The sequence below is a fragment of the Cnephaeus nilssonii genome, assembly GCF_951640355.1.
Source record: "Cnephaeus nilssonii genome assembly, chromosome: 13".
Classification (NCBI taxonomy): domain Eukaryota; kingdom Metazoa; phylum Chordata; class Mammalia; order Chiroptera; family Vespertilionidae; genus Cnephaeus; species Cnephaeus nilssonii.
In genome coordinates, this window is record NC_137084.1 from 2,469,223 (window position 1) to 2,480,649 (window position 11,427).

Sequence of the window (11,427 nt, forward strand, 5' to 3'; positions counted from 1 at the left end):
ACCTGAAGAATGTCTCAAGGAATGCTTTTAAACGACTGCTTCCTTGAGCCTTTATCTGTGTCAGCGATTTTCAACCGGCGCCACAAGAACCTGTAAAATGTGCAACCCCCAAAAAGCACAGTACCTGACTAACACCATCATTTCGGGAGCACGGACCCCTTTTCCTGATGGTCAGATTACAAAACAACAACAGCCAACACAATAGCCGTCGCTGTGAAGGAGTCACAATCATACCTACTTTTTTAAAATATATTTTATTGATTTTTTACAGAGAGGAAGAGAGAGGGAGAGAGAGTTACAAACATCAATGAGAGAGAAACATCGATCAGCTGCCTCCTGCACACTCCCCACTGGGGATGTGCCCACAACCAAGGCACATGCGCCTGACCAGAATCGAACCTGGGACCCCTCAGTCCGCAGGCCGATGCTCTATCCACTGAGCCAAACCGGTTTCGGCCATACCTATTTTTTTATGTCAGATCAGCAAACGTGCATGTTTCCGGTGTGCCGCGGAGTGTGGGAATCAGTGTACGCGCCCTGAGAAGAGAGGGGCTGGCCACGGCTGAGCTGTGGGGTTCCCGAAAACGGGCCGCCAGGCCAGGACCAGATGGAACTGTTCCGTTGGACAGCCCCTCGGTGGAGCCGCACATTGCCCACCGCATGGCTCCAAGAGGCACAGCCTCCCTGGCGGCCACCTGACAGGTGCTGGGCGTGGGCGGCGGGGCCCGGTGAGGCCGCTCACCCATTCACGAGGAACCTCCTTCGGCTGCCACCTGGGCTCAGCACCCGCTGATGGTCTGGGCCCTGCCCCCGCTTCCGTAGGGGTGCAGCACGGGGTCTCCCAAGGGTGCTGTGCCCTATAGCCTCAGGTCCCCTGGCACGGCACCAGGATGGGGGGCATGGCCTGAGGTCCCCCAGCCCAGACCCTGGCAGGGGGCATGCCTTGAGGTCCTCCATCAAGCCCTGCAAGGTGGGGGACACGGTCTGAGATCCCCTGTCAAGTCCCGCTGGATGGGAGACATGGCCTAAGGTTCCCCGTCAAGCCCCGCCAGGTGGGGGTGCGGAGCCTGAGTTCCCCCGACCCAGCACTGGGGGTGCACCTTGAGGTCACCAGTCAAGCCATAGGGTGGGGGACACGGCCTGAGGTCCTGTGTCAGGCCCCATGGGCGGGGGAGGGCGTAGCCTCAGGTCCCTGCTGATTGCTCGTTAAGGCTCCTTATGGGAACTAGACTTCAGCTGTGGGTGCAGTCACTTTGTGACTGAGTGATGGTCAATTAGCATACTCCCTCTTTATTAGATACGATTAGCGTGCTTTACCTCCAAGCAAGCACGCATCTCCCCATTCCTGTGGAGGTCATGTGGTTTGGGTTTGTCCCCCAGCCATGCCCTAAGAAAGAGATTACGATAGACATCTCTGTATTCTGAAATTTTTCTAAGTTTTCGCCTGCCGCGCCCCCCGCCCCGCCCCCCAATCCAGAACGCTGATGGAAATAAAGATCTTATCAGGAGGTTTGCAGTGCTGATGGGAATAACGATCTTATCGGGAGGCTTGTAGTGTTTTATCGGGGCCGTCAGCAGCCCTCCCAGTGGATCACGAGTGCAGGTCAGAGCGTATATATCGGCAGCGCTGGCCCATCCCCGCACGCTCCAAACCCGAGCCTTCCGGAGGACGCCACCCAGGGAAGAACGCACGATGAGGTGGATCGGGTTCCTCAGCCTGGTGGCCCTCTCCGAGTGCCTGGTCACGTGAGTATGGGGACAGCTCTCTCCCGGCCTCTCTCATTGTCCGCTTGTCCTTCCTTCCACCGCTCAGGGGTGGACAAGGGAACGCCACCATTCCCGGTCCTAAAGTCCGCGTCTCCCTGTATTTTTGTATTTTTTAATCCTCACCCGAGGATATTTTCCCATTGATTTTTAGGGAGAGTGGAAGGGAAGGGGAGAGACAGAGAGAAACATCGATGTGAGAGAAACACATGGATTGGTTGCCTCCTACAGGAGCCCTGACCAGGGCTCAGGCCGAGGAGGAGCCTGCAACCGAGGTACGTGCCCTTGACCGGACGCGAACCCAGGACCCTTCGGTCCGCAGGTGGACGCTCTATCCACTGAGCCACACCGGCCAGGGCCACTTCTCCATGCATTGATGAGTAGCTAGCCACGCTCACTGTGGGGCCAGGGTCCGGGGACAGGTCTGGGGGCTCCACAATGCCAGGCTACCCCTGTGTGGATGGGGCCCCCAGGATTCCTCAGGGCACCACCGGAGCAGCTGTGTGAGTGGTCCCGTCAGGAGATATTTTCTTCCCCATCTCCGGGCTCCCTCGCCCACCTCCAGCCTCCCCTCTACTTGACCCTGGAGAAGGGCCCGGAGGGGTCCCCCGGGGCCCAGTTTTCCGTTAATGAGCAGGTGGGTGGCCACTCCTGTAAAAGTGGGTGATTCCCACTCCGCTCCCTCCAGGGCTCTTGGAGAGGGAGCTGGTCAGATGACAATGGCGACAGCACTGGCTCAGGGTCAAGGTCCCTCGGTCAGGGGCCTTCTGTCCATCCTCTCCCTCAAAGCCCCAGACACCCCGCGGGAGGCCTGTCCTCACCCCACTTCTTTACGACGGGGAATCAGAGGCTGCGCACGGGCCTGTGGCTTCCCCGGGGCCGCAGCAGGCCCCGCGCTCAGACCTGGGCCCATTGCCCGCCTTTGCCGGCGGTAGCTGGGCGGCTGCCCCCCATAAGATGGCCGGGAACATCCTCGGGAAGACGAGGTGCGGCTCCAACGCCAGGCGTGGCGGCCACACTGAACCGCGGGGTGGGAGCTCTGTCTGATTGGTTGTCTTTCCCCGGAAGCATCCCTCTGACCAAGATCAAGTCCATGCGGGAGAGCCTGCGGGAGAAGGACCTGCTGAGAGACTACCTCCAGCGCCACCCCTACAGCCACGCCTACAAGTTCCTGAGCGGGGAGGGCGTCACCGTGCAACCCATGAGGAACTACCTGGACGTGAGTGTGCGGGGCGCAGCCCGCAGCCTTCCCTAGGAGCTGGCCCAGCACTGGGGTTCACCCAGGGCTGGGACCAGGAGGGGGCGGGGCTCCTGCAGGCAGCACAGCCAGGGAACAGGGGTCCCTCCCCGGGGAGAAGGCACCCCCCCTCGCTCTTGGTCTGTGGTGACCGAGTCCAGCCATGGTCAGGCGGCAGGCAGACCTCCGTCTTGGGCCAAGGACACGTCGCTGGGCCCTGCGGACCAGGTGCCTGTTGGGCAGATTCTGTTCCTTCTGAACAAGACGCACCGCTGCCTCCCCGGGGACTCCAGTTTGACACCCCAGGCAGAGGACGCCCCGAGAACGACCCCAGCAAAGAGTCCCTGAGCCCCTGCGGTGGGGAGGCCCTAAAACACCAGCAGTGTGGCTATGGCTGCGGAGAACAGAGGGTCTGGCCTTTCTGCAAGAAGATAAACGCCAAATAAAAGGCCGCCTGTGATAGTGACATCACCGGCGTTGAGTTGGGAGACAGTGGCCTGGGTGACCTGGGAGGGCTTCCCGGAGGAGGGAGCAGGCCAGCTGGGCCGTGAAGGCTGCGAGGATTTAGAGAGCGGCGGGGGAACGTGGGAAACTTCCCAATGAAGGCACCGCCTGAACCGTGGCTGTGCGGTGGGGTGGTGGGAAAGGGATCCCAGGAGACAGGGACGCCCTGATCGAGGCAGGCCCCTCGGGGATCAGGGGTGACAGGGCAGCCCGGCCTGGCCTAACCGCCCTCCCCCGCCCGGCAGCTGTACTACGTTGGCACCATCAGCATTGGAACGCCCCCTCAGGAGTTCAAGGTCATCTTTGACACGGGCTCGGCTGACTTGTGGGTGCCCTCCATCTACTGCTCCAGTCCCATCTGTGGTGAGTGCCCGCGCCCCCGCTCCGCCCCCATCCTCAGCTCCAGCTCTGGCAGCTGAAGGACACTCGCTCTCCATCCACAGTGACACACAGAACCTTTGACCCTCGGGCATCGTCCACATTCCAGAGCACGGACCGGCCCATTGAGCTGCTGTACGGGTTGGGCAACGTGACCGGGCTGCTGGGCTACGACGACGTGCGGGTGAGTGTGAGCGGGGCTGCGGCAGGGCGGGGCCTGGCGACCTCTGCTCACTGCTCAGGGTACCAGATGCAGGGTCACCTGGACGCACCGTCTCCCCCAGAGTACCCCAGGGGCTGGCTGTCTGCCTTGGGGAGACAGCGCCCTGCAGACAAGCTCCCTGAGTGGCCAACCCAGCGAGCAGTCATGGCATGAGAGGCGGGCATATGCAGCTCTTGCCCGTGGTGAGCTCGAGGCTGGTTTTGTTGGGAGCAGGGAGAGATGAGGGCAAACCCATTTTTATTTATTTTTTAAATATTTTTTTTCTTAATTTCAGAGAGGAAGGGAGAGGGAGAGAGAGACAGACATATCAATGATGAGAATCATTGACCCGCTGCCTGCTGCAGGGCCCCCCCTAGGGATCGAGCCCACAGGCCTGGCATGTGCCCTTGACTGGAATGGAACCGAGAGCTCCTGGTTCATAGGTGGACGCTCAGCCACGGAGCCCCGCAAGACGGGCGGAAAACCCATTTTTATATTCCCAGATTGTGCCAGGCTCTGTGCTGGGCACGTCCGTGGTAATAATGTGTCTGATCCTGCAACAACCCCACGGGGCAGGCATTACTGCTACCTGCATGCAGAGGAGGGACCGCAGGGAGAGGGGGAGGGCCTGCCCAAGGCCCACACCTGGAGCAGCACAGCTGGGGTGCGAGTCACGGCTGGGCAGCTGTGGGGGATTTTCAGGGAGAGGGGAGAGCGTATCCGAGGTGTCTGGGAGCTACCAAGGGCTCCAGACACCAGGGCAGGGGAAGCAGGGCCAGGGGTGCAGGACGGTCCTGAGTAAAAGGTCTTACTTTGGGGGCCTTTGAGAATCTTAGAAAAACTGGGCTTCCTGCCCAAAGTGCCTCACACCCACACACACACACACACACACACACACACACGCACACACGCGCGCACACACACACACACACACACACGTTTCCCAGGAAGCCTTTTTTTTTTTTTCAAGAATCGCAGAGAGGAAGGGAAAGGAGAGGGAGAGAGAGAAACATCCATGATGAGAGAGAATCATTGATCGGCTGCCTCCTGCACGGCCCCTACTGGGATCTAGCCACAACCCTTGACCGGAATCGAACCCAGGACCCTTCAGCCCGCAGGCCGACGCTCTATCCACTCAGCAAAGCGGCGAGGACCCAGGCAGCCTTTTCATGACAACTCGGTGGCCCTGTGTACACCTGGGGGGCAGACCCACAGGGAACCGCAGCGAATTCACTCGGTTTCTGTCACCAGATCCTGGGAACGCCAAAAACAAGACGCTCCCGCTCTCTGCTCATTGGGGCCTGCAAGGGGGGCCGCTTGGCCTGCTCCCCAGTCGCCCCGCCGTGTAAGGGGATGGGGGTGTTTTACTGCCTGGGGTGCTGCTAGCAGGAGGGCGGGCGTCAGTTGGACAATGCACGGTGCGTGCTGCTCCGGCACCTCCAGCGCAGCCGCACCTCAGCTGATGCCTGCGGTGCTGGTGGCATCACCCCCCTCCTCCCCCACAGCCCAGCCCCAGCTCCACTTCCCAAACGGTCACATGAGACCACCCTCCTCCGACAGGTCGGGGACCTTGTGTGCAAATCCCAGGCATTTGGCCTGAGCTGGTTGGAGTTAAGCATGTCCTTGGAATTCGCGGCCTACGACGGCATCCTGGGCCTGGCCTACCCCGCTCTCGCCCTCAGAAACACCACCCCGGTCTTCGACAGCATGTGGAACCAAGGCCTCATATCTGAGAACCTCTTCGCCTTCTACCTGAGCAGGTAAGCCTGCTGGGCATGACTCTCCCCGATGCCTTCAGGCGCCTGAGAAACGGTAGACAACCCGGCCCCGTGTTTCCTGAGGGCAGTCTAGTCCAGGGGTCAGCAAATAGTGGCCCCGGCCACATGTGGCCCGCCACCTGCTTTTATGAATAAAGTTTTATTGGAACACAGCCCTGCTCCTTCAGTCACATCCTGTCTGCGGCTGCTTGTGTGCTACAATGGCAGCATCGAGCACTTTCCATAGAGATCGCGCAGCCAGCGGAGCCCAAAATATTGACAATCTAGCATTTTTACTATATTTTACTTTTTGTTAATCCTCACCTGAGAATTTTTCCCATTGATTTTTGAAGAGAGTGGAAGGGAGGAGGGGAGACACAGAGAGAGAAACATTGATGCAAGAGAGACACATCGATTGGTTGCCTCTTACATGCGCCCCGGCCAGGGCCAGGGGTCGAATTCGGGACCCTTCAGTCTGAAGGCCGATGCTCTATTCACTGAGGCAAAACAGCTAGGGCATAATCTAGCATTTTTTAAAGTTTGCCGACCCCCATACATGTAGTCCCTCCTTGGATGGATGGGGAAACTGAGGAACTGAGACTCACAGAGGAGCTTTGCACAAATATGCCCCGACCACACTGGTAGTGGCGGGACTAGAACTCGGCCGCGGGGCCGTCCCCTCTGGCGGGTGGTCAGGCCATCAGCAGGTCTCCAGTCACTGGGCCGGCACTGGAAAAGCTACCCTCCCTGACGGGCTGAGGGTCTGGAGCGGGTGGAGGGAGCAGCACAGGCCGGAGGGGACCCGGCGGGCAGACGGTGTGTATGACGCAGAGAGTGGGAGAGGCTGTGGGCTCTGTGGGGGCCTGAGCTCCAGGCTCTGCAGCCTCTGGGGTGTTGGGACCGAGTCAAGGAGGTGAGCCGTTTAACAAATATCCATTGAGCACCTACTATGCGCTGGGTACTGCTCTGTGCACGTGACGCAGACAGGTGAGAGGGAGGAAAGGCAGACAAGAAGCAAGTAAGTAAATAAAGGGAAAAGGTCACACATGCCAGGTGGTGACTGGTTCTGGGAAAGCGGTAAACGTGGTGACAGAACCACAGAGATGAGAGCGTGGCTTCAGACGGGCAGTGCGAGGACCGCTCTGAACGAGGCCTGGCGATGGGGGGGAGGAGGCCCAGGCCCAACAGAGGACCAGCAGGGCAGAGTGGCTGGAGCGGGGAGGGAGCGTGGGAGGGGCAGGCCGCGGGAGGGCGTGGAGTGTGAGGGGCAGGTAGGGGCAAGGCCGCCCAGGGCTTTGTTTTCGGTGGGAGTGGAGGCCTCTGTCAGGGGCCTAGGCAGGGAGAACACATGATCCCACCTGTGTTTCTGAAAGCTCCCCCCAGGCGCTGGATGGAGAATGATGGACCAGAGAGGAGGCAGGGAGGCCAGGGACGAGGCTGCTCAGCCTCTTTGGAGAGAGAGAGCAGGAGCTCGGACCAGGGAGGCTAGGAAAGGGGGAGCCGTGGAGGAGTCAGGACACAGGGGGAAGGGAAAGGCCACGGGGTGTGCTGATCGATTGACGCAGCCGGAGGGAGAGGCGGGCAGGGGTGTTTCCTTCCCCTCAGCCACGTTTTCCCCTGAGCCCGGGACCGGCGACTGCATTGCAGGAACAGGTGCAAAATGAAAATGTGGGGCCTCGTTCAAACACTACGAGGGATTTCAGGACGGGGCAGCGGGCCGTGGGGCCCCAGTGAGTGCGGGCGCCGTGCGTGGAGTGTCCCAGGCCTGTGAGCCAGCCTGGGGGAGCCTGAGTTCCAGCCTGGTCCCCTCCGCATAGAGCCTCCGGCCGCGCCTTGAGCGCTGGGGCTGCAGGGGGGACCTGGCCGGCCTCAGAGAGGTGGGTACCCAAAGCCCAGCCAGAATCTCAAGTTCAAACCTTGGCTTTGCTCCTCAGTAGCCAGGGGTCCGAACTTAGCCGGTGCTCAGCCCTCCTGCCCAGTTCTCATCCGAGCCGTGGGGGTCCCAGCACTGCCTGCTCCGCGGGGCCCTTGGCTGTGTGTCTGAGTGGCCGCTGGTCAGCCCACCCCTCGCTCACTGAGCTGGAGAAACGCCACCCACCGTCCTCCCCTCACAAGAGCACCATCCCACTACCACCCCCCCACCCACCAGCAGCAAGGAGAACGGCAGCGTGGTGATGTTCGGCGGAGTAGACCCCTCCTACTACCGGGGCGAGCTCCAGTGGGTGCCGGTGAGCGAGCAGGGCTACTGGCAGGTCACTCTGGACAGGTAAGCTCCCTACCCCCCGCTGAGAGCCACACCAGTGACATTCGCACCAGAACAGGCACACGCACATGCAGACACACAGACTTAGACAGACAGAGACACTCACAGGCACGCTCACCAACATGGGTTTATAACCGCCCTGACCAGGGTCCTGACTAGAGAAACGGGATCGGCCCGCGTCACGAGGAACCAGGAGGAGGGACAGGCCCGGGGCCCAGTCCTCATGGTGGCGGCTGGGGCAGCGTGGGAGGGCTGCACCCCCAGAGCGGGGCAAGCGCAGTGAGAAGGGGTCAAGGAGAATTCCACCGTCCGAACAGGGACAACCCAGGTCACCGGACGGGAGGGGTTCCCAGCGCACGGGGCGCCAGGGGAAAACGGGGGAGCTGGGCAAGCGGGAGGCCCCTCCACCGAACGCTATGGTCAGCAAACTCATTAGTCAACAGAGCCAAGTATCAACAGGACAACGACTGAAATTTCTTTTGAGAGCCAAATTTTTTAAACTTAATCTATATAGGTAGGTAGATTGCTATTAACTTAAGGGGCCAAAGAGCCGCATGAGGCTCACGAGCCACAGTTTGCTGAACACTGGCCTGAAGAGAACCCTGCCGGCCAAGAGATACGCCATCCTCGACCCTGACAGCGTATCACACAGAGGGACCCCCACCCACCCGGCCTGGGTGCCAAGGGGCAGGGGATGTGACCCAGAGCACCGGGAAGCGGGGACCTGGGTGGCTGAGAACCGGGGGTGATCACTGAGGGGGCGTGTAAGACGGTCAGACAGAAGCTTAAATTGTGCTTCGGGGCCAACGACCGGCGCCCTGGGCCGGCTCAGGCGTCACCTGGCCAGTGATCTGGGAAGAGGGGGAGAGACAGGGGGGAAACAACACTCCCTCCCACCTCTCCGAGCCCCTGCGTCCCGGGAACCTCCGTCTTTACCGTGTGGCCTTCCTAACTGGTCGAACGGCAGGTCGTGTCTCCAGTTGACCTCATTCCTTCACGCGCCCTGTCACTCCCTCGGCAAACACCGTCGAGCATGCGCTGTGCGCTGGGCACGGGCGCAGGAGGGGCAGAGGGCACAGATTGCTCTCCGACTACGAGGGCAGATACACGTGAGCGACCGCATCGCAGCGATCAGGGTTCCCACCCCGATGCACCCTGGAAACCAGGAAGGCTCTGCAGGTCTAGTCTGGGGGAGGAGAGGGGCCTGATCTAACCTGAGGAACACTTCCCTGAAAAAGTAATGATTGATCTGGACCCAGGAGGACAGGGGAGATCAGCCAGACAAAGGGGTAGGGGTGGGTCTAGGAAGGGTGACAGCCTGTGCAAAGGCCCTGGGGCATAAAGAGCATAATGCATTCCAGACCTGAGAGGAGCCCCAGGAAGGTCAGTGTGGGGGAACACAGGGACACAGAGGCCGGCGGGAGCTGCAGGCTGTTCCCAGGCGGCAGGGAGGGGCCGCGGTGGGAGAGGCCACAAGTGACGCTGGCGCCTGCTCTGTCCCTCAGCATCTCCATGGACGGCAAGGTCGTGGGCTGTGCTGACAGCTGCCAGGCCATTATGGATACCGGGACCACGCTGGTGATTGGCCCAACCAACTCCATCCTCAACATTCTGAGGAGCATCAGCGCCCAGAACACCAGCACCGGCTGGGTGAGAGGTCACGCCCAGGGTCACCCCGGGCTCCCCACACACAGAAGGATCCGCTGGGCCATCCTCCCTCTCCCTCTCTCTCTGACAGTACGTCGTCAGCTGCGAGGCCATCCACAGCCTGCCTGACATCGTCTTCACCATCAATGGCGTCGCGTACCCAGTGCCAGCCAGCGCCTACATCCGGAGGGTGAGGGCCCGTCCTGGGGGCTGCTCTCAGATCTGGGACTGGAGGGACCTGATGGGCCGGGGCTCCTTGCCGCCCCCTGGAGGCCGGGCTGTGCCATTGCAGATGCTGCCCAGCAGCCCTGGCTGGGAGGGCACCTCCCACAGCACAGCCTCTTGATAGAAGGGGGTCTGGGCACCCATCACCCTCAGAGAACTCTGAGCGGCCCCCTGTGCTGGCTCGGGGCCGGGCTCCAGGAGAGGGCGCGCTAATGGCCTCGCCCTCAAAGAGCGTCAGTTCACCCCGGGCATCGGATTGATGGACAGGGAACGTAGGCAGTAACCCGGACACAGGCAGAGTAGGGACAGGGGGGCTGGCTGGGGACAGTCCCCATGTCCCCCCCTTAATCAGGAACTGTATTCCCTCCCATTTCCAAGTGTCCTGACTTGGGGCACCCTAGTCCTAGGGTGCAAATGCCCCTTGCGAGGCCCCAAATCCCTGTCTGTGAAATGGAAACCAAGCCCCCCTTTGTGGGGTGGTGAGACGCTGACATGAACAAAGGTGCAGTGACCGGCAGTGCCTGGCACAGAGTCGAGGCTCAAAAAGTGCTGGTTCCCCACGGCGTGCTGAGGAGGTTGGGGCAGCCCATGGAGAAAGCTACTCAAAATCTCTCAGCCCGAACCCTGGAGGCACCCCGGGAGCCGTGCCAGGGGCCCCCCATAGGCTGGGTGCTGAGGCTGAAGACACAGGGTGCCCCGGGGCAGTCTCCCCACCCAGCCGGCAGTGCCAAGGAGGGGGCATGGGCCCGAGAAGGCGCACAGGCGCTGGGCTCGGTCTTGGAGGACGAGCGGCCTGAAGGGGAGCAGGCGGGGATTCTCTCACAGCGAACAGCCCAGTGGAGGGCCCAGGGGAAGGGGCATAAAGCTGCCGCCCAGGCCCGAAGGGTGACAGCGGCGAGGGCAGCTGAGGGCTGTGCTTTGTCCCCTGCAGGAGCAGACGGGCATCTGCTACACCAACTTGTACACCTGGGACAGATCCCGCTATTGGATCCTGGGGAACGTCTTCCTGCGGCTCTATTTCACCGTCTTCGATCGGGCCAACAACAGGATCGGCTTGGCTCCTGTAATCGAATAGATGTGGGCGCCGCTCCTGGAGGCCGCCGGCCCGCCCCAAGGAGTCACACACTCCTGCCCAGGGGACCCGCTACAGCTGCGTCTGGGGCTTTGCCAAGCCCTCTTCTCAGTGGAAAAAAACAGACCTCATTTGTGCTCATCGGTGTGGCTCAGTGATTGAGCCTCCTCCCACACACTCAAAAGTCACTGGTTAGATTCCTGGTCAGACCACAAGCCCTGGGGTTGCTGGCTTGATCCCCAGGTGGGGGCATGCAATAGGCAGTCCTTCGATGTTTTCTCTCTCATCAATGTTTCTCTCTCTCCCTCTAAAAAATCATAAAAACATTGATTTATAAAAAGACATTGATTTTTAATAAACGGTCTCATTATCAATGGC

At 60.7% G+C, this 11,427-nt stretch overlaps 1 protein-coding gene across 1 annotated transcript; it reads left to right on the forward strand.

Annotated features, from left to right (window-relative positions):
* The first annotated feature begins 1,592 nt into the window (after nucleotides 1–1,592).
* LOC307109476 (pepsin F-like) lies at nucleotides 1,593–11,427 on the forward strand. The gene is made up of 9 exons (XM_079788219.1): nucleotides 1,593–1,746; nucleotides 2,833–2,983; nucleotides 3,751–3,868; nucleotides 3,949–4,067; nucleotides 5,646–5,845; nucleotides 7,992–8,108; nucleotides 9,611–9,755; nucleotides 9,844–9,942; nucleotides 10,909–11,427. The coding sequence occupies exons 1-9, from the start codon at nucleotides 1,694–1,696 to the stop codon at nucleotides 11,050–11,052; spliced, it is 1,146 nt and encodes a 381-aa protein (XP_079644345.1). The 5' UTR covers nucleotides 1,593–1,693; the 3' UTR covers nucleotides 11,053–11,427.

Coding starts and splice junctions, on each gene's coding strand:
- LOC307109476 (XM_079788219.1), top strand. CDS start 1,694: ATGAGGTGGATCGGGTTCCTCAGCCTGGTGGCCCTCTCCGAGTGCCTG. Junction 8,109..9,610: donor TGGCAGGTCACTCTGGACAG/GTAAGCTCCCTA, acceptor TCTGTCCCTCAG/CATCTCCATGGACGGCAAGG. Junction 9,943..10,908: donor CCAGCGCCTACATCCGGAGG/GTGAGGGCCCGT, acceptor TGTCCCCTGCAG/GAGCAGACGGGCATCTGCTA.